Source organism: Megalops cyprinoides, chromosome 8 (genome assembly GCF_013368585.1).
Source record: "Megalops cyprinoides isolate fMegCyp1 chromosome 8, fMegCyp1.pri, whole genome shotgun sequence".
NCBI lineage: Eukaryota > Metazoa > Chordata > Actinopteri > Elopiformes > Megalopidae > Megalops > Megalops cyprinoides.
The window spans coordinates 37,430,363-37,451,745 of NC_050590.1; the positions used below are offsets into that span (position 1 = coordinate 37,430,363).

General features: G+C 47.3%; 2 protein-coding genes across 2 annotated transcripts; both read left to right on the forward strand.

Annotated features, from left to right (window-relative positions):
* Positions 1–708: 708 nt before the first annotated feature.
* On the forward strand, positions 709–6,306 carry LOC118781941 (apoptosis-enhancing nuclease-like). Its single transcript, XM_036535102.1, has 4 exons — positions 709–851; positions 1,518–2,190; positions 2,426–2,626; positions 5,340–6,306. The coding sequence occupies exons 1-4, from the start codon at positions 796–798 to the stop codon at positions 5,532–5,534; spliced, it is 1,125 nt and encodes a 374-aa protein (XP_036390995.1). The 5' UTR covers positions 709–795; the 3' UTR covers positions 5,535–6,306.
* On the forward strand, positions 5,350–12,479 carry LOC118781940 (retinaldehyde-binding protein 1-like). Its single transcript, XM_036535101.1, has 7 exons — positions 5,350–5,358; positions 10,104–10,232; positions 10,337–10,541; positions 10,825–11,003; positions 11,271–11,429; positions 11,993–12,103; positions 12,354–12,479. Exons 1-7 carry the CDS (start codon positions 5,350–5,352, stop codon positions 12,477–12,479), a joined length of 918 nt encoding a protein of 305 aa, XP_036390994.1.
* Positions 12,480–21,383: the final 8,904 nt, after the last annotated feature.

A 21,383-nucleotide genomic window follows, 5' to 3' on the forward strand; every position in this document is an offset into this window, starting at 1 on the left:
CAAAGCATAGCCAATGACGTACACACACTACTTAACCAGTACCCAGACACCAAGACATTGAAGAACTAAACCTGACCTAATGTGTAGACGAGTCACGAGTCATTTTTGACGCGTCCACCATACTTTCCCAGTGTTTACCAGCTTGCCTATAAACGCCATTTGCATTTCAGTGGATCAAAAGATGAATATGAGGACAGGCTTACACTTTCTATATGTAAGGCTTGGCAAAGCATTTCAAATTAATATAGACTACAGGGACCTGCGAATCTACGATGTTTGCTCGAATACAAAGCGCCGCGACGCAAGCAAGTCAAGGCAGATCAGGTAGTGACACTGGCTTCACATTACGGCAACGTTAGGCAAACGTTTTTGGACACTGTTAGCTCTTAATTTAGTTGTTTTGAGTCTCGAAATGTGTGATTGTGTCAGCGTTCAGTATTATTCCAAATCACTTTAAGTATTTATTTTATTAAAGAATCCCTGAATTTCTATTGTCTTATAAACAGCAAGTGCAGTGAATGTTCCAATCCAATGTAAATGTCGAGTGTTCGTAGAATGTGCAGTATTGATTCTATGCGACAGAATAAGTTATATACTACCGGGCAACAGTTTAGCGCAGGTTCCAGTAATTTTCACATTACACTCCCTGTCCTCTATTTGATTCTCAGTGCCACATATTTCCCTGTCCTACAAGGCACCTACTCTGAACTGACATTTGCGAACAAAGTGACCTCACTTGAAAGTGGGAGGGGCGTATTTGAGCCAACCAATCTAAACGGGGATAGAGAGACCAACATGCCTTGGCATGCTTCTCCCAGTACAGTCAGAGAAGAGGCCACGTGTCGTGTAAGGTAAGTAACTGGTGATACGATGTGTGTGTGGTAATTGGAATAGAGGTTATGAAAGAAATTAATTATGTGTTTATGAACGGATTGCTGTGTGAATATTTGAAAGAGGATGCATTTCTTATAGGATACGGATCCAGTTTTTTTTAATAATGGCGGCCTAAAGCCGGCTAACCTGTTAGGTAGCTAAGTGCTTGCTGGCTTGCTGTTGTATCAGCTAGGTTATCGAAGCGTAGCTAGCTAAATGTGGATTTAAATTACAACGACAAGTGGCAACATTGAAGTAGTGGTGATACTATGTAGCTAATGATATCCAGTAAGCTGTCTTGCTCGCCCGGTTTATGTTTATAACTTAATTAACTTGCTGGTACACTCGCTGTACCATGAAAGCTAGCTAACTAGCTAACTAACGATGTACGCTGCTAATGCTGCTAACTAACTATATCAACAATGTTAATGATACAGTTGTATGTAATATATGTCTAAGTAGACAGTTTGTTAGTATTTATTGCCCCACTAAAACTGTGCCGTAGTTAATTTCGCGGCAAGTAAAATGTAACAGAGCATTGTATTTGGATTTTGAGTGTTGAATTAATTTCATAGTAGTTAATTTTATGCAAATACGCCTGTGCTACGTCTGATACGCCGATGTGTCTGTTTTGCCGCTGTCAGTTCCAAAGACAGAATGACAACTGAGAACGACTCGAGAGGTATCGGAAGTGGGTGGAAAATGCTACCGAACCCCCGACCTTTACCCTGCTCAAGCGCGTGTCAATCTGATTCCCTGTCACACGTCAGTAAGAACCAGAGAGGCGGACAGGAGTGTTTATCGAGGAAGCGGACCTCAAGTAAGTTACGCAGGATAGAACGGCGCAGAGCAACGCTGCAGAAGATTAGAATTCTCAAGAAGAGAAGGAGAGAATTGTGCACGAAGCTTCGGGGCCAGGGAGACGCAGAATCCGGAATTGATTCACTGCATACCGAGGCCGGAACCCTACTAGCCGGCCAGCTTAGAGACGTGAAGTTGGCCAAGCGTTGCGAGCGTTGGGAGGTTGACAGTGGGTTCTCTTCGGAGGTCAGTCCTCCGACCAGTGGCCGCAGCTCTCCCTGTGGTGGAATCGGCCCGACGCGGCTGGTGTCCATGGACTGCGAGATGGTGGGCACAGGGCCCGAGGGCCGCTGCAGTGAGCTGGCGCGATGCAGCCTTGTGAACTACTACGGTGAAGTACTGTATGACAAATACATCAAGCCTCAGCACCCAGTCACAGACTACCGCACACGCTGGAGCGGAATCTGCAAGCGCCACCTACTCCATGCTGTGCCCTTTGACCAGGCAAAGAAAGAGGTGAGGCTGGCTTTAGTGATGGGAAAGGAGGTTCCGTATAGTGAGTAAAGGTGCTGTTGTAAAGAAAAACTCTTGTTCAGTTCATGGTATAACAAAGTGTTGGCCCTACCCATTTTGAGATTCATGTGTTCCAGCAGGTTTGGTTGGTGAGCTTTGAGTGAAAGGGAGAGACTTGCCCAGGGTGTGATGGCAGTGTTACTGAGATCTGGGTTTGATTTCTGTATTATTCTTCCAGATAATCCAGATCCTGAAGGAGAAGGTTGTGGTCGGGCATGCCTTGCATAATGACTTCCGGGCTCTGGGCTTCCTGCCCCCTCGTCACATGATCAGGGACACCAGTCGCATGCGTCTGCTCCGAAGACTCTCGAAGTTCCCAAATAGGGGCAGCATCTCGCTGAAGAACCTGGCCAGAGCACTCCTCAATAGGAACATCCAGGTGAGACTTCACTCTGCAGCCAGCAGAAGATGCACTTTTGAGGGGAAAGGGGTTCGATTCTTACCATAGTCTTGCCTCATGGTCACATCAGTTCTTTCATGATACCTATGGCAACAGCTGTGAGATAGTGAACGCAAACACATTGGTCAGTCAGAAGCAGAGGTTTATTCACCTGCTGAGTCTACATTTACATGGACAGCAGTAATCTAACTATTGACCTTATTCTGAATAAGACAAGATTCTGATGGGCGGCAGTATAGCATAGTGGTTAAGGAGCAGGACTTGTAACCGAAAGGTTGCTGGTTCGATCCCCGCTGGGACACTGCTGCTGTACCCTTGGGCAAGGTACTTAACCCACAATTGCCTCAGTAAATATCCAGCTGTATAAATGGATGACATTGTAAAGAACTGTAACCTATGTAAGTTGCTTTGGATAAAAGCATCTGCTAAATGAATAAATGTAAATGTAAAATTAAGGTGTTTACATGAGTTGCTTTTAGAATATTCCTTTCATGTTCCTGTTTTACATGTTATAGAGCATAGATCGATTAATGGCACACATCTATTACGTTCCCACGTCATGCCGTCCAATGTTCCCTCCAGAATTTCATGCTCTTGTTTGCCGTCAAACGGTTGACCACTGCCGTGTGTGTATGTGTCCTGTCGCAAAATGCAGCAAAAACTCCCACAGGACATTAATAGTGTGATTAAGGTGTGTACATGTCTTCGATAATGCGACTAAAATAGGAATACTCCACATCTTAATTTGATTAGCGTTTACTTCAAGTATGACCTTAACTGGATTAAGGTAATCAGAAATCGCGGTTTACATGGTAGTTTATTAATCAGAGTATTGTCTTAATCGGGTTAATATGGGAATATTGTTGTCCATGTAAACGTACTGACTGTGTAACAGTCAAGACTCTGTCGTGACAGTGCAAACTCCTTTCAGTCAAGGTGAATTCAGAGCAGAACCTGGCATTAGACCCACAGTATCTTGGGCTGACTGAACAAGGCAAGCCTGATGCATTGGGAGCAAGCAGGGTTAGTCCTTTTGTCCTGGTAGATTTTGGACCTGTACAAGTAGCTTGAAAATTTTGCAGTAGGCATGAGACAATACATTCAACTCACAGTACGATATGTTTCCTAAATTAACATAAAATGGTATTCCCTGTGAAACAATGCTGACAAATAAACAAAAATATAACATGATTGAAAAAAGTTTTTTGTGTTTCCTGGTGAAGAAAGACCAAAATGATCAAGTTGCCAAACTGCCAATGAAAGTTGGATCTACCTTGTTACAACATGTACCATACCTTTCCTTACATTATTTAAATGGTGGTATTGCATTTGCTAGCCAGCTAGTGAACAAACTAGCTAACAAGCTACCTTTTGAGACTTCTTGATTTCATACTAACATTACACATGTAGTACACCAGCAAAGGAACTCTAAGAAATACTTATTTCTCAACAGAGATGGTAAAATTTTCCACCCTCTGTACCTTATCTTAGCTCCTTTTTATGAGGAATGTATCAGTTGCAATATTCATGTTTGTCAATGGACACTGGTATTGAAACGATGTACAGAAATTCCATTCACTCATGGTATAATATTATCACAGCTGGAATGCAAACTGACCAACAGGAATGATGGATTGCAACTGATCATTTTATAAATTCCTTTTTGTGATAGCACTACTGAGTACTAGTGGACTGAATGAGTAAAGCAAGTGAAAAAAATCAATTGACAAGATCTTTTTGGAAAATAATATAAATTATATTCCAGCCAGTCAAAGTCATGCTGTAATTTGTTCTTAGGGCCACAAAACATTTTGTCATTTTCTGACTTTGTGATATTTAACATAACAATTTGACATAACATTTTTCATGCTGTTTAGCTGTATGCAGGTACTGGGAGAGTTATTTGTTGTTATAATGTTGTTAATGAATTGCTTTTTGTCTTTTTATTTGTTTTTTTTTTTATTATTTTTGGTCAGTGCTGGCATAAGGTGTCATGTTTGGGGGACTGAATTGAAGTTGTGGCTTCCAGTCCCTTAAGCAAAACTGGCATTGTACTGTAGAGGAAGGTTTTTAATCTCAAACAGCCTCATGAAAATAGAGCTGTGGAAATGGCAGATGAACCATGTAACATTGTAAAATTCAATGAAAAATAAAACTTGAATTGTTCTCTGAGATTTGAGAAGGATCCATTTAATTAACATTTTAATCTTGCAACATTACATATTTCATGTTTTAAATGTGCTTTAAACATGTAGACCCTGTGAGAGGAATATGAGAGTTTGGATAGAAATGTACTTGGCATGATATTATTTTAATTAGTATTTTAGTCTATCATGTTTAGAAGGGGATAATCTGAAAAGAATTTAAAGGATTATGTCTTTTAAGTAATCAGAGACTGTGGGTTGGGGGGTGGGGGTGATGCAGTGAATTAGGTTTGGATTGAATGGGAGTGTGAGATGATATGATCAGTTAGGCTGTGTATGTCCAAGAGAAGGAGGAATTTTGGCATGAGTGAGTGATTGGGTGTGCCATGACAAATGCATGACACGGTGAGTGATGTGCGAGTATGATGTTGCGAACTATGCGGTGAGTCTGACATGGTGAGTGATGGATATGTTTGATATAGTGAATGTATGACATGGTGAGTTGGGTGAGTGATGTGTTAAGTGACTGCTCTGTTGTCTTCCCTCAGATGGGCATGAATGGCCACAGTTCAGTGGAGGATGCCATGGCTGCGATGGATCTATACAAACTGGTTGAGGGACAGTGGGAGCAAGACTTTCTGAGTCAAGCTGAGCACCTGGACACTAGCACCTCAGAATCTAGCTCCTCCTCTAGCCACTACATGCAGGATGAGTATTGGCCGGCGGAGCTGATAGAACACTGATGCACTGATAGGAACCTAGCAGAGAGGTGTCTGCCTCTGTGTTGTTGCTGCCCAGTGTTGGTCCTGGAGGACATCTCTGGATTGAGTCACTAGCTCCTCCCTGAAAGCCCTCTCCCCAGGGGGGAGTTTGGCTGGTTCACATGAGAAGGAGTGATTGATTGGAACAGCTGGATGAGGACTGCTGGGGACCTATACTCTGACTGGTGGGCTGTCTCTGTATGTAATAGGGTTTCGGTAAGGGAGAGGAAGTGCAGCTAAGCTGCAGTGTTTCCCATATCAGATGTTCAGTGAGTATCCTGATTGGCTACGAGTTTATGGGAAATTATCTGCTGTGGATGGGGAGTTTCTCATTAGTGACATGCAGCGTGTTTGTCTGTGATATTTGGGCAACACTGTTATGCCTCCATGTCAAGACTAATTTAAATGTTACCAAGGAACAAAAATAAAATATTGTTTATACCTCATGCACAGATCTGAAAGTGATTGTGGTGTCAGATTTAAATGGTAAAGTCTTAACAGAAGCATGTTGCTGTATTTTCTGAAATATTAGGTTTGCATAATTTGTTTGCTGTGGCGGTGTATTGGTGTAGCATAAAACAGTTGTTATTAAAATGTTAAGGTTGAAATTGGTAGCAGCTTGCTAAAATGGTGGAGTCACTATGCACATATTCACACAAATGTCATGAAACTTTGGCAATGACTGCTCTGCTCCACCTGCAGTGAGACTTATGTCATGTATCACCCGACTTTGTTATATTAAATAAAGATTTATACTGACCTGATGTTTGTGTTTGTTTTCCTTTGTTTACAAGCCATCCATTCCATGTTTGGCACCTGGTGAATAAATGGGCAATGTTCCTCTTTTAAGTGGTTAAACATTTTTCTGAAAACTGATTTTATTTATGACTATGGTTTGAGATATGTGTATTTTTGAGTTATTTGTCTTAAAGTGTAAATTACAACAGGATTAAATATTTGCATTATAACAAAGTGCAATGTTGGGGTGAATGGGGTGACCTCCACCCCTGATACTATTCCACCTCCTGATGAAGATTGATGGTGGAGATACAGAGCTTCATCAGTTCTTGTGTGAGACAGATCCAATCCCCTGAACTCCTTTACGTACAGGCTGCCATCATAATAACACCATTTTACTGATGAAGTCCATACGGGGGAATTTTTAAATCTGACCACATCTTGAAAAATGTTCCCAGATGCAGATCATTTATGAATGTAATTACTATGTTAGGCATGTTTTTCAGTTGCTCTGGCCCAGATTATCAGACATCAGTTTCTGCCGTATTAACAGCTGTCCAATGAGCTGTAACGAGCACAAACCCGCCACACAAAAGGGCAACTGATTGGACGCCTCTTGCAGTGATGGTCCCTACCTGGCCTGTCACTTCCAAGTTGTAAATCCCTGTGAGTAGTGTGGGAGCTGTTTCACAATGAATGAATTTCAGTACCTGTTTCCAAAACTGAATGACGTATGCTCATTTACACAGTTGGTGCTGTGATCATGATGATGGCGAACGTATGGAACCCTGCGTCCTTGACGTGTCCAAATTTGACCCAGCCTTGGCCTCTCTTCCCCTTCCCCCATGAGCACCTCTGACCCAAACCCCTGTCCTAGTCTAGAGGGCCCGATCCCCTCAGCTGCTGTGGTGCTGGGTAGTCCTGGGAGCACAGAGCCCTGCATTGTGTCGCCAATCCCACTGCTGTCGTCACACACACCGCTTTTTACGGGGATAAGGCCCTTATCTTAGAGATTACCACCACTCCGGATTGCAACAGCAGGCAACATGTGGGGAGTGGCGTAAGCCTGTGATGTGGGCCTCTGGTGTCACCCCAGGCCATCTGCATTGACCCAACGACCTTGCCTGAACAGAGGAAAGGACAGCTGACCCTATCACGGGGAGTTTGAGATCAGGAATAGGTGGTGCGTCACATGCGGTGGTGGCAGAGTCAGGGCCGGGGTCTGTAACCCGGCGGATCTGGGATTCACCTAGGTGGCCGAGACAACATTGTGCTGCCTCCAAATAACCTGTCATGCACGCTGTGTCACCTTGGGGCAAGCCCCTGTACCCCAACATGATCAGAGAATTAAATACATCAGGACAAATGTTAGCATTCCCAAAAGTTGTTAGAGAGTTAGGGCTGTTTTTCCTATGAACGGTGAGTCCCGGGCTCAACTGATTCAGAGTGGGTTTCATCATGGTATCCAGGATCTGTCCCCCCCCCTCAGTCCATAGTGATGACTCAATGTAGTTCATGTTGGTACCGCATGTTCAGGTCCATCCATGCATTACAGGGCACACATGTCCAGGACACACAGTTCTGTTCACACACGTGTGTACATCCATGTGAGGTAGCTGGAATTTGAACTCGCTTGCTCTCTCCTAGACCATCACCCACGTTGCAGATCGAACAATAGCCATTTCTTATTTGGCCTCATAAGTGCTGGAATTTTGTCAAGTCCCTCTTGTTACATGACATATTCCTTGACCCCCCTCATTTCCCAAAGCTGCCGCTCTATTCCTATTAGGTTCTTTTCTTCTGACTCCTCCCTTGAAGCCCGCGGTTTTAGCCATACCGCCATTGGCTGGGCATGGTTAGGCAGTTCAGCTCCCCCCTCCCCTCCTTTCTGTAGTGTATTTATGCTGATTATCTGAAAATCTGCTCTGAGTAAAGCCGTGTGACGGACTAATCCTACAGAGGGGGAAGCTACAAATGATTGGGCTCAGACTCTACACCCCTCACTGCTTCACTTGCCTCCTCTAACACTGCAGTACCACGTTTTACTTTGTCTGTCCAGGCCAGTGCACCGGTTAGCACTCCCAGCAAGGTAAGGGTCAGTATCTCGCGGCTCTGAGCGGGACAACAAACTCTTCCTGGCTCCTGCCAATCTCACTCTGGGACTCAGGGTACTGCTATGTGTGAGCACCCTCTAGGGGCTGGATGAATCAGTGTATCATTTTGTTACTTCAACAAAAGCAAAAAAGTTCATGTTATTTTTTTCTTTGCTGGAAATGAAAAAGAGTTCAGACAACATTTATTCCTCAAGGCTAAACAAGGCTAAAAATTGGCTGTTGTTTTTTGGATGATACTTAGATAATGCTATCTGATTGAGGATGGTGAGACAGCAGTCAATATCAATATCACAGAGTTGTTTTTTTTTTTTCGCTGGAAAGATTCAGATTTCTTTAAAGTGACTTGTTAGACAGTCCTCTAGCATCTGTTGAATTACATTAATGTAATATTTAATGTAAAAGGGCACATGTAAAAAATATCCTCAGCCATGCTGAGACTGATGGGAATCTGTGCAGCTGATGGCTGAGTCAACTCTGTTTGAATGTTAGACTCCCAGTGGAGTACTTAGCCTGTTTGTCAGTGTACTGGGCGATGGCCATGTGATGATCAATTAAATACTAGGCAATTTGCAGACATGAAATGAACCAGGGACATGCTGTGGTTTTGCTGGTGCTGCCTAAACGTCTAGATGGAACAGTATTATCCAAGTCTCTCCACCTCATTGACTCTCCCACACATTTCCACCTGTTACTGGCCAGTGCGGTGGAGCTGGGGTCAGAACCCTCTCTCACTGAAACAGGTGTGTCAGATTGGGATGTGTGTGCATGTGAGTGTGTCTGTCTATTGGGGGTGGGGGGGGGGGGGGTGCAGTGGAGTTGATGATGAATTCTTTCTGTAGAAATTCTCCAGAGAATTCCACCCTTAAAATTACATTGTCTTATTTTTCAGCTTTTGTGTGAGGCTGCAATAACATCCTGAAGACATGGCTGTAACTGTAAGTGCATTTCTCTCCCACAATACTCCTACCCTTTCTTTCAAGGAAGATAAAGACAAAGATTCAAAAGTCAGCTAGACAATGATACAACACCAAGACATTGGTGGTGCGGTGGTATATGAGCTGGACCTGCAACTTCAATTCTACTCAACTTGGAAGTTGCAGTTTCAATCCCCAGACTGCACATCGGTACTGTTGTATGCTTGAGCAAGATTTTTAACCTTGCATCACAAAAATGCATACACTATGGTGTGAAAGAACATCATGTAGATATGCAGGTCTTCCTTGGAAAGGACATCTGTCCATCTAATAAGTTATGAATAAATGTACTGTGAATCAGTAGGGAGAGAGTTCTGAGGATCTTAGGGGACATAGAAATGAGGGATGGATCTCTCTGCTTTAGGGTTGGACTGCCCATTTGTGAGATTTTGCTGCTGGTGTTATTCTCTGACCACAGCAGGGTAGATATTAACCACTCTGTGGAAAAATACAGATATTTTCTTCACATGGCTGTAGTTGCTGATCCTTGGGAACTCAATGCAGTCATTGTTGGTGATGGATGTGAACACTCGAATGCCCTCCTAATCTGACCAATCAAAGGGAGCTTTACAAGGATCCCTCGCAACCCATGATGAGATTTTGGGCTCTTACAATGGAGCTCACTGATTTGTCAATTGAGAGGTCTCAGTGTTTATTTCAGACAGCATAGGACATGTGTGCATTCATGTTGTTAAACATTCTCCTGGGCCTCCATCTACCCACAGACCGGAACATTCCGGATGGTGTCAGAGGAAGAGCAAGCACTGAGGGCAAAGCTGGAGCGTTTGACCGTGAGGGACCATGGCCCCGTGTTTGGGCCCTGTGCAAAACTGCCAGACCACACCATACAGAAGGTACAGCCTGACAAGCCTGCTTGTTGTTAAACCTAGAATTGCACTCTCACACTGTGAGACAAAGTAGCTACATTAGACCATATTACATGTGTTGCTTGATGCAGGCAAAGGATGAACTGAACGAGACAGATGACAAAAAGGTGTCTGCGGTGAAGGAGATCCGTGCCATGATCAAGGAGAAAGCTGATGCAGGGGATGACCTGGCCAAGGGTGTGAAGGACAAGTTTGGTGACCAACCAGACAGCATGCTGCTGCGGTTCATCCGAGCCCGAAAATATGATGTGGCTAGAGCCTTCGAGCTCATGAAGGGTACCTGACAACCTCAGCCTGGTAGCTGTGCATTCAGTCACCTGTACAAAGCTATACTCTACTCAATCACCTACACAGAACTACAAAATTTTAAATCCAGTGAAGTGTAGCCCTTTTCAGCCTGATATACAGAAATGTAGTCAATCTGATTTGACACACTGATCTAATCTGATATACTGAGCTGTGGCACAGTGAGTGTGATATATACTGAGCTGTGTTCCATTGGTTGAGACTTGTCTGTGCCCATGACAGAAGCCTGACTGTATCTGCATTTTATTGGCAGGTTATGTCCGCTTCAGGCAGCAGTACCCCGAGCTGTTCGAGAACCTGACCCCTGAGGCGGTGCGCAGCACCATCGAGGCTGGGTACCCCGGTATCCTGTCCAGCAGGGACAAGTATGGCCGTGTAGTGCTGCTTTTCAACATTGAGAACTGGGACTATGAGGAGATCACTTTTGATGAGGTGCCTGCCCCCTCTGCTAATGGCTAACCCATGCACACACACACACACATATACACACACACACACATATGCTCACATAGTTCCTGTTTCATTTTTTTTATTTTGTTTTTCCTGGAAAATCAAACAGATAGTGAGTTTCTGGTGATTGTTATAACCAGGGAAAATAATGCATAAAATACTGGGTCTTATATTTACTGTGCTGCTAACCTGCTTGGGGCAGTCTCTATGAGGTGTATTTTTGCAGTCTTTGACTCCGTATGTGTGCAGATCCTTCGTGCTTACTGTGTGATCCTGGAAAAACTTCTGGAAAATGAGGAGACCCAGATCAATGGCTTCTGCATCATTGAGAACTTCAAAGGCTTCACCATGCAGCAGGCCTCTGGTATCAAACCCACTGAGCTCAAGAAGATGGTGGACATGCTGCAGGTGACCACAGCACTCTCAGCACATATAGACCACTGTAAGGACTGCATGCAGATTTCTTTAGTGACCACATGCTAACCACTTTTATGACTGTTTACAGACCAATAGTGTGTTGCAGCAGTGTGGTATAGTGGTAGGAAGCAGGACTTTTAACCAAAAGGTTACCAGTTCAATTCCCTACTGTTCTACTTTTGGGCAAGGTACTTAACTCACAATTACCTCAGTAAATATCCAGCTGTATCAATGGATGAAATTGTAGCCTATGTAAGTCGCTCTGGATAAGAGTGTCTGCTAAATGCCAAAAATGTAATGTAATGTACTTTATGGACCACACAGACTGCCTTTATAGACTGCACACAGACCTCTTTAATGTATACGCAGTTCTTTATTAACTACATAGACCACTGTTGCTCCTAGACACAGAGCCATTTTAATGTCTGTTGCAAGATTTCTTTACTGACCGCAGACACACTCCAGCATGGCTCATTTTTGTGTGTTGCTCACCCAGACTGATGAAGTACTGTGTTTTGAACCTTGCTCTCTCTGTTTTTTTCCCACATGAACAGGATTCCTTCCCTGCCCGATTCAAAGCTGTGCATTTCATCCACCAGCCTTGGTACTTCACCACCACCTACAATGTGGTCAAGCCCCTCATGAAGAGTAAACTGCTGGAGAGGGTAAGGGCAGTAGAGGGAGCTGGTGAAGGGGGTCAGAGGGTGAATGAGTAGGGGTGGAAGAGTTGGGGTGGGGTGGGGTGAGGGGCGGGGCGGGGGGGGGGTTGGGGTTGGGGAGGAAAGTGGGTGGAGTTTTGACTAAAGCTAGCGCTCACTTTAGTAAAGGCTGTAATGGACAGAATCCTATGTTTTGTGCCTTTTATCAATGTTATCTTATCTCCAAGCTTATCTAAGTCTGTCTCCCCCATCTCAGGTCTTTGTTCACGGTGATGAGCTGGAGAATTATTTCAAGGAGTTTGATGCAGACATCCTGCCTGCAGAGTTTGACGGCAAGGCTCCACCTTATGATGGCAAGGCGACTGCTGCCAAGCTGTTTTAAAGGATACTTTTAAAGTATAAATGATGCATTTTTGTCCTTTCTCAAAGCTAATTAAAACTATACATTGAACCATATAAAGCCAATGGCACAGACAAGCCCAGTGTTTCTGTAGAGACACCATGCTCCCTCTCACGCCAGTTAACCCCTCATACTAGCAGAAAGACTCAGCCACTTGTGGAACTGATATCTTCTCTTTACCTGTAAACCCTGGTTTGCCTTAAAAGGTCAATGTGACAGATAACGTCTGCCTGTGAGTGAATCCTCTTTGTAGCCTTAAACCTCAGGGTAATGCCCATATTTACCAAGCTGAACACAACAGTCTTCAATGGACTTTTTCACACCCAACAAGAGAAAACCACAGCAGCAGCACAGTTTGGACAAGACAGAGGCGCCGCTGTCATCAGACTGCACAGTGAACGGGTCATGGTGTGGGGGCAGAGGATGTTTTCTCTCTGCTGCAGTGGTTTGCTTTGTGCGTTGACCTCTGACCCTTTCTGCTCACATATGTAGAAGGCGGGCACAGCTTTGATCAGCAGGTGCGCAGGGGTCACAAACTCGGCAAACACATGGCAAAGCCCTGTAATTAAGGGCCTTTTCTGAAATTGATCAGCACGCTATAACTGCAAAGTAGAAATGTGCACACACTGAATTGTTTACAATAAAAATGTATATAATGATGGTGATCTACATCAGATTTGAGTCCTTTTGGTGTGGTCTGCAGTGCTCAGTAACTGGAGCATTTCTAGCTGTTCAGATTGAAGATTACTTTAAACATTCCCTTTGAAACCTTGATCCTTTTGTGTCAGACTAAACTGGGGCTGTGAATGTTGGTGGATAAATACCACCCCCCTTAACATCAGCCAGTCAGGCATGTGCTCCACGGGAAGTGGCTGGGAAAACAGAACAAAAAACAGGTTACTTTGGTTCCTTGAATGATGTGAACACTCCTCTACGCAAGATCAGCTATCTAAACATGATTACCCAGGGCCAGTGTATAACTCCATCATCTACCAGTGACTCCATCCAGGTTAGCTGCCAGGGGGAGGATAATGAGAAGATCAAGATCCCACTTATCTCTATGACAGAGGAGGCCATTGACAATGGTGATAAATTTAGGTAGTGGTATCTCATGGAGGTCAAGGGGGAGGCCCAATAGGTGCCCATGCAACTCAAGTGGGACACTCCAGAATAGCAGCCAGGGTCTAACCACCACCATAGAGGAGTGGGCTAGCAACCACAAAGGATGATTTCACCTGAACTTCTCTGCACCATGTGAAATTATATCCACAATCCACTGGTATGAGTGCATCTTAGGAAAGATGTGATGATGTGCCTTAGCTTTGTGATGTACAAAGCAATGGACAGTTTTTTCAGAATTCTTCTGTGCAAGTGACCTCAAAGTCTGAGTTAGGTGTATTCAACCTCACAGCCTCAGTATAAAGCCATTTAACAAGAAGGGCCCAGGTATAAACAGGATCTAATGTAAGGATTGAGAAAAAGAACACAGACCAGACTGACAAAAGAGTATTAGACTCTGAGACTCTCACACAGACTCTGGGGGGTGATAAGGGGCAGCAGGCATGCTGACACATCAGAGAAGCTTAATCCTAAACCTCTCCTGCATATAGAACTCTAGTGTCTCTAGCAAGGTGGAAAGGTCCGCCCAGACCCTGCTGACATAAGACCAATCAGTATCCATTTTCTTCAGGTGGAAATGCCTCTCCCCTTGCTGCCTACTATAGGTGATCAAGGAGGCTGCTTCCATTACAGATGGGGTCTGTCACAAGTACCTATCTGGAGGGCTGGCACTGAAGGTAAGCCCATGGGCACTGTAGGAAGTTGCAGGATTCCCAGAACTGCCCTGGATGTTCTGTAAGTTCCCTTCATCTAAAGGAAGAGGGACCTTGTACATTGTTCATGTCCATATTTAGACTGTCAACACTGACTGCAGTTGATACAGAATGTGGCTGCATGTCTGGTTTTCAACCAAAAAGGGCTCACGTTACACCTCTCTTGGTCTCACTTCACTGGCTCCCTGTAGCTGCCTGCATCATGTTCAAGGCCCTGATGCTTGTGTACAGGGTGACCAACAAAACTCTACCTACCTACCTGAACCCACTGCTGCAACTCTGTGTTCCCTTCCGACCGCTACGTTCTGCCACTGAACGGTGCCTGGTGGCCCTGTCACATCATGGCATAAAATCACTATCTAGGATTTTCTCCACCATTGTCCGCTGATGGTGGAATGAACTTCCACACTTCATCCGTTCTGCTGAGTCCTTCTCTGTCTTCAAGAAACATCTGAAGACACAGCTCTTCCACTCTCAGTTATGCACCTGAAACACTACCCCCTAAAGGAACTTTTCATATCTCAAACTGTCTCCTACTAAACTATAAAAAAATGTAATCTAATGGTTTAATGCACTCACTAGCTTTTCCTGCTAGTTTGTACCTTGCCTGGCCAACCTTTGAAACATGCTCATGCAGTGCTTCTAATATTGTTGACTCTGTATGGTTTTCTACTTGTGTTGCATTGTACCTCACTCGTAAGTCGCTTTGGATAAAAGCGTCTGCCAAATTAATGAATGTACATGTGAAAGTAAACAGAAGAAACAATAGCCTGTAGACCCACTACATTTCCTGTACTCTGCAAGACTGTTCTAAGTGGCTTCTGTTTACAGCCCTCCAGTTCTTGTGGTCCAAGGTAAAAACGCAAATACCCTGGTGCTGGGGGGGGAGGGGTAGGGGAACAGGAGACACTCTCACATGGCTACCTTTGCAGATACTCCCAGATCTGAAGTGTGTAGGGAGGCCTCTTTGCCCACAGAAAGGGTCTCATCTCCTAACACCCACACTGACTCTCTATAAGGACAGTCTGAGCCCCTGGATCCATGCAAATTGATCCAGGCTGACAGACGCAGCATGTGAGAGAGAGCTTGGTCTGGAAGACAGTTAGGGAAGCTGGTTGATATGTACGTACATGTCAAGGCGTCTGCAGGACAACTGCCACATAGCAAGGAAAGCCGGGGTGCACTGTCTGCAGGGTTTGTTGTGTAGCCCGTGAAAAGCAATTTAAACATGTCGTTAGCCAAGCTTTCATGCTTTCTCTGTTGCAGTTTCATAACTGGCCAAAGGGAGATCCTTAAAATCAAATCAGCAGTGAGAGGTCCATTTGGACCTTCTTCATGCACAACCCACTGTCATTCCTGCTACACTACATTCACTCTTTGTGAGAGATTATTATTATTCAAAAGATCACATTGTTCATTTCATCTTTCCCATTTTATTTATATTTTTTGCATTTCATAAACAGCTGCCAGCTTCGCACCAAAGGTAACATGGATAAATGTTCGTTCTTTGCAGCTTGGATATTGTTCCATTCTCTTTTATGTACTTACTTTGAAAAATACTTACATTATGCATGTACTACAGGCTGGGGTGCTGCAGTTGGTCATAAGGTCACAAAGGCAGTTCAAATTAAACAACAGACACCTACATACCAAAAAAATGTCCACATTTCTGTGATGACATCATGATTCTCAAAATGGATCATAATCTGAAGCAGTTCAGAGGTTGTGGGAACCTAAACATGATGATAAAAGGTGATATGTGAGAAAGGTTTTAGACATGTGAACTGCTTTAGTTGCAAAATGGAATAATGTCCACTTGATGGCGCCATAAATCAGGACGTATTCTCCATCGTAACCTGTTAGTTCTGAGAGTGAACAACCACACAGCCTCCAGTTAGATTTGATTTTTCCTTTGTCAATCCAGCTTCTAAATAATACCATGAAATGTAACGTGCTGGATATATTAATATACAAAGTTATATAAATTAAAATGGATATGGATGAATAATTTTATAACTAATTCATTTAGGATTAATTTCATAACCAATCTGGATCTTTTTTTAAACAGAAAAATCATATGCCATAATTGTGTTTTGTTAAATGATACTCTAAACAAACTGGGCACTTGCACACCATAACCTTTTTAAAATATACACTAAAATAATTCTACTTATGGTAGGACTGTCATGACTGCGGCGTCTTAGCCGGTTGTTTTCTTTTCCCTGTCCATGTGCTTTTGTTTTTCCTTGTGTTCTAGCCCTGCCCCGTTCTCCGCCCACCTGATTGTCTCTACCTGCCTGCCTGCACACCTGCATCCCATCTTGTCATCTGCCTTGCCCTATATATTCCCCGTTTGTTTCTTGTCTCGTTGCTAGTTCGTCTCAGTTATCTGTTTCGCTACAAGCTATTTTTCCTGTTCTGCCTGCCAGCCTGTTTTCCCGATCTTGCCTGTTTCCCTCGACCGTGTTTTTGGATCTGTTTGGTACTGTTTGCCGTGTCTTTCTGGTTTTCCGACTTTGCCTGTTTTTGACTTCGTTTTCTGGATTCCCCGTATCGGCTTGTTATACTTCGCTTGGTGCACCCCATTCCGCTGTCTGCGCTTGAGTCCCTGCCTGAGTTGCGACAGTACGAACTAGCCAACTATGGACTCAGCAGACAGTAGCCAGCTGCGGTCAGTGTTAGACCGACAGGGAGCCCTGCTCGACCAACATCATGTCCAGCTGGAATCTGTTAGCAAGACCCTGGAGTGCTTCGCGGCGTGCATGGACAATCTCTCTACTCACCTGCAGCACCTCCAGCTTGCACAAGACCTCCCTGCACCTGCTCCGCAACCTCTTGCCGCTCAGCCAGGAAGGGAGCCCCGTCTGCCACCTCCGGAACCGTACGCTGGTGAGCCTGGAACCTGCCGCTCCTTTCTGTCACAGTGCTCTCTGGTTTTCGAGCTCCAGCCGTCCACCTTTCCCACAGACCGAGCACGAATCGCGTATGTCATCACCTTGCTCACCGGGCGTGCCAGAGAGTGGGGAACGGCAGTGTGGGATGTCAGCTCGCCTGTGTGCTCCTCCTACACCTCCTTCTGTGAGGAGATGAAGCGAGTGTTCGACCGGTCCACCACCGGTCATGAGGCTGCTCGGGAGATGCTGCAGATCCGTCAGCAAGGGAGCTCGGTCTCCAACTATGCCATTGACTTTCGGACCCTTGCTGTGACTAGTGGCTGGAATCAAGAGGCCCTGTACGACGTGTTCCTCCATGGGCTTTCGGAGGAGATCAAAGACGAACTCGTCACCCGGGATCTGCCGGCTGGGTTCGACACCCTGGTCGACCTCGCCATCCGCATCGACCACCGCCTGTCTGCTCGTCGGAGAGAGAGAGCAGAGTCTCGGGGATCAGCGGGGGAGTTTCGGAAGCCTTTGTCTGCTGCAGCGATGCCCTCTGTTCCGGAACCCGTACAGATCGACCGCACGCGCCTCTCTCCGGCGAAACGACAAAGGCGGATCCAGACCCGGTCCTGCCTGTATTGCGGCAACCCAGGGCACTTCGTCTCTAAGTGCCCAGTAAAAGGCCAGCGCGCACCTGTAACTGGGGAGATACAGGTGAGCACAACGCCTGTTCCAAACTCCCCAATCACTCGCCCACTGCTGTCAGCGTCCCTCTTTGTTCATGGCCAGCCACAGGTGGTTGCTGTTCTTATTGACTCCGGAGCGGACGGGAACTTCATCGATGCTAGCCTGGTCCTGCAGCTTGGGTTGCCACAGGTTCCGCTCCAGACCCCCCTAGAGGCGGTTGCCATCACCGGGAGGCCGCTCGTCAAGATCACGCATGTTACTCCGCCGGTGAGTCTTCTGCTGTCTGGCAACCACCGTGAGGACATCGTGCTGCACATCATGGACACACCCCAAGCACCGTTAGTACTGGGACTCCCCTGGCTCTGCAAACACAACCCCTGGATCAATTGGGTGGAGAACAGAATATCGGAGTGGAGTCCGTTCTGTGCATCTCATTGTCTCAAAGACGCTCCAGTCCCCGTCTCTGCAGCTTCCACCATCGCCGATGAGTTTCCTGACCTGTCTGGAGTGCCCCCCGAGTACCTGGACCTGAAGGGAGTTTTTAGCGAGTCCCGCGCCGCCTCCTTGCCGCCTCATCGTCCCTATGATTGTGCCATTGACCTCCTGCCTGGCACCACTCCGCCCCGGGGCCGCCTGTATTCCCTGTCGCCACCGGAGACGGAGGCTATGAATAAGTACATCCAGGAGTCGCTGGCAGCCGGCATAATTCGCCCCTCGTCTTCTCCTGCCGGAGCGGGTTTTTTCTTCGTGGGCAAGAAGGACGGCGGACTCCGCCCCTGCATCGATTACCGGGGGTTAAACGCCATCACGGTGAAAAACCGATACCCTCTCCCGCTGATGTCTGTGGCGTTCGAGTCCCTGCAGGGAGCGAAGATCTTTAGCAAACTCGATCTGCGCAACGCCTACCACCTGGTCCGCATCAGAGAGGGGGATGAGTGGAAGACCGCGTTTAACACCCCGACGGGTCACTATGAATACCTGGTCATGCCTTTCGGTCTTACTAATGCTCCTTCCGTTTTCCAAGCCCTGGTAAACGACGTTCTCCGTGACATGCTCGGCAAGTTTGTGTACGTGTACCTGGATGACATCCTCATCTTCTCCCGCTCACCTGCTGAACATTGCCTTCATGTCCACCAAGTGCTGCAGAGGCTGCTAGAGAACCACCTGTTCGTTAAAGCGGAGAAGAGTGAGTTTCATCGGGACTCGATTTCCTTCCTGGGGTGTGTTGTCACAGCCGGAGGGGTCCGGATGGATCGTCGCAAGGTCCAGGCGGTCGAGGAGTGGCCAACGCCCACTTCTCGTCGTGAGCTCCAACGATTCCTGGGTTTTGCAAACTTTTATCGACGGTTCATTCGTGATTACAGCTCTGTTGCCTCTCCTCTCACCTCTCTGACTTCCCCCTCCAGACGCTTTTCCTGGCCCCCGGTCGCTGCGGAGGCATTCCAGGCGCTCAAGAGGCGCTTCACCACTGCGCCGGTGCTCGCCCAGCCTGATCCTGCCCGGCAGTTTGTCGTCGAAGTGGACGCCTCGGAAGTGGGAGTGGGGGCTGTGCTCTCTCAGGTGTCCGCACTAGATAACAAACTCCATCCTTGTGCCTTTTTCTCGCGCCGGCTTTCCACCTCGGAGCGCAACTACGACATCGGGGACCGGGAGCTGCTAGCCGTTAAGCTAGCTTTGGAGGAGTGGAGGCACTGGCTGGAGGGGGCGAGTATCCCGTTTCTGGTGTGGACTGATCACAAGAACCTGGAATATCTGCGTACGGCGAAACGCCTTAATCCTCGCCAGGCTCGCTGGTCCCTGTTCTTTGCCAGGTTCGACTTCGTTCTCTCCTACCGCCCAGGTTCCAAGAACGGCAAGCCCGATGCCCTTTCTCGCCAGTCCTCCCCACCGGAGGAGGCGCCTGAGTCCAGCACCATATTGCCCGCTCGGTGCTTGCTGGCTGCGGCATTATGGGACATCGAGTCCTTAGTACGCTCGTCTCAACAGGGCGACGCCTGCCCCAGTTCTTGTCCGGTTAATTGTCTGTTCGTTCCAGAGTCTGTTCGTTCCCAGGTCCTGCAGTGGGGACACTCCTCCAAGCTGGCCTGCCACCCAGGGGTTAGACGCACCAAGGCCCTCATCGAGCAGCGTTTCTGGTGGCCCGCCATGGAAGAGGATGTCCGCAGCTTTGTTTCCGCCTGCTCAGTCTGTGCACAGAACAAGCCCTCCAATCACCCCCCTGCTGGACTGCTGCGCCCTCTGCCTATCCCCAAGCGACCCTGGTCCCACATCGCCTTGGACTTCGTCACCGGTTTGCCCGCGTCTGAAGGTAATACGGTTATCCTAACAGTGGTTGATCGCTTCTCCAAGTCTGTGCACTTCGTCGCGCTGGCAAAGCTGCCCACGGCTAAAGAAACGGCGGAGTTGATGATCAATCATGTGTTCAGACTGCATGGATTGCCGGTTGACGTGGTGTCGGATAGGGGGGCCCAGTTCACGTCACGCTTTTGGAGGGCTTTCTGCAAGTTGTTGGGGGCATCTGTGAGTCTCTCCTCAGGTTTCCACCCGCAGACCAACGGCCAGACCGAGCGGGCTAATCAGCAGCTGGAGACGGTGCTGCGTTGTCTCGCTTCGCAAGATCCCAGCTCCTGGAGTCGGCTGCTGCCCTGGGTGGAGTATTCCATCAACTCCCTGCCATCCTCTTCCACCGGCCTGTCCCCGTTCCAGTGCTGCCTCGGCTACCAGCCCCCACTGTTCCCAGCTCAGGAGGAGGAGGTTGGGGTCCCCTCGGCTGTGGCGTTCGTCCGTCGCTGCCGGCGTACCTGGAAGCGCACCCAGACTGCGCTCCTACGTGCATCTGCCCGGATCAAGCGGGCCGCTGACCGGCTCCGTTCCAAAGCTCCCCGCTACGTCCGGGGGCAGCGAGTGTGGCTGTCCACACGCGATCTTCCCCTCAGGGTGGAATCCCGCAAACTGGCCCCACGCTTCATCGGTCCCTTCCCCATCGCCCGAGTGATCAGTTCCACTGCTGTCCGGCTCAAGCTCCCGTCCTCCCTCCGGCGCATCCACCCGACTTTTCATGTCTCCAGGGTCAAGCCCGTCGTCCGCAGCCCACTCTGCCCAGCTCCGCGGGCCCCTCCGCCCCCCCGCCTGATCGACGGATCCGAAGCTTACACCGTGCGCCGTTTGCTGGGAGTCCGGCGCCGGGGTCGCGGACTCCAATACCTGGTGGACTGGGAGGGTTACGGCCCGGAGGAACGATGCTGGGTCCCAGCCCGTGACATACTTGACCCTTCCCTCATCGCGGACTTTCGCCGGCGGCATCCTGGACTGCCTGCTGGGACGCCCGGTGGCGTCCGTAGGGGGGGGGGTACTGTCATGACTGCGGCGTCTTAGCCGGTTGTTTTCTTTTCCCTGTCCATGTGCTTTTGTTTTTCCTTGTGTTCTAGCCCTGCCCCGTTCTCCGCCCACCTGATTGTCTCTACCTGCCTGCCTGCACACCTGCATCC

Excerpts from the sequence above, each read along its gene's own strand:
- LOC118781941 (XM_036535102.1), top strand. The coding sequence starts at position 796 with ATGCCTTGGCATGCTTCTCCCAGTACAGTCAGAGAAGAGGCCACGTGT. Across the intron at positions 852-1,517 it reads GAGGCCACGTGTCGTGTAAG|TTCCAAAGACAGAATGACAA; the intron begins GTAAGTAACTGG and ends TGCCGCTGTCAG. Across the intron at positions 2,191-2,425 it reads TTGACCAGGCAAAGAAAGAG|ATAATCCAGATCCTGAAGGA; the intron begins GTGAGGCTGGCT and ends TTATTCTTCCAG.
- LOC118781940 (XM_036535101.1), top strand. Across the intron at positions 11,004-11,270 it reads AGGAGATCACTTTTGATGAG|ATCCTTCGTGCTTACTGTGT; the intron begins GTGCCTGCCCCC and ends GTATGTGTGCAG. Across the intron at positions 11,430-11,992 it reads AGATGGTGGACATGCTGCAG|GATTCCTTCCCTGCCCGATT; the intron begins GTGACCACAGCA and ends CCACATGAACAG.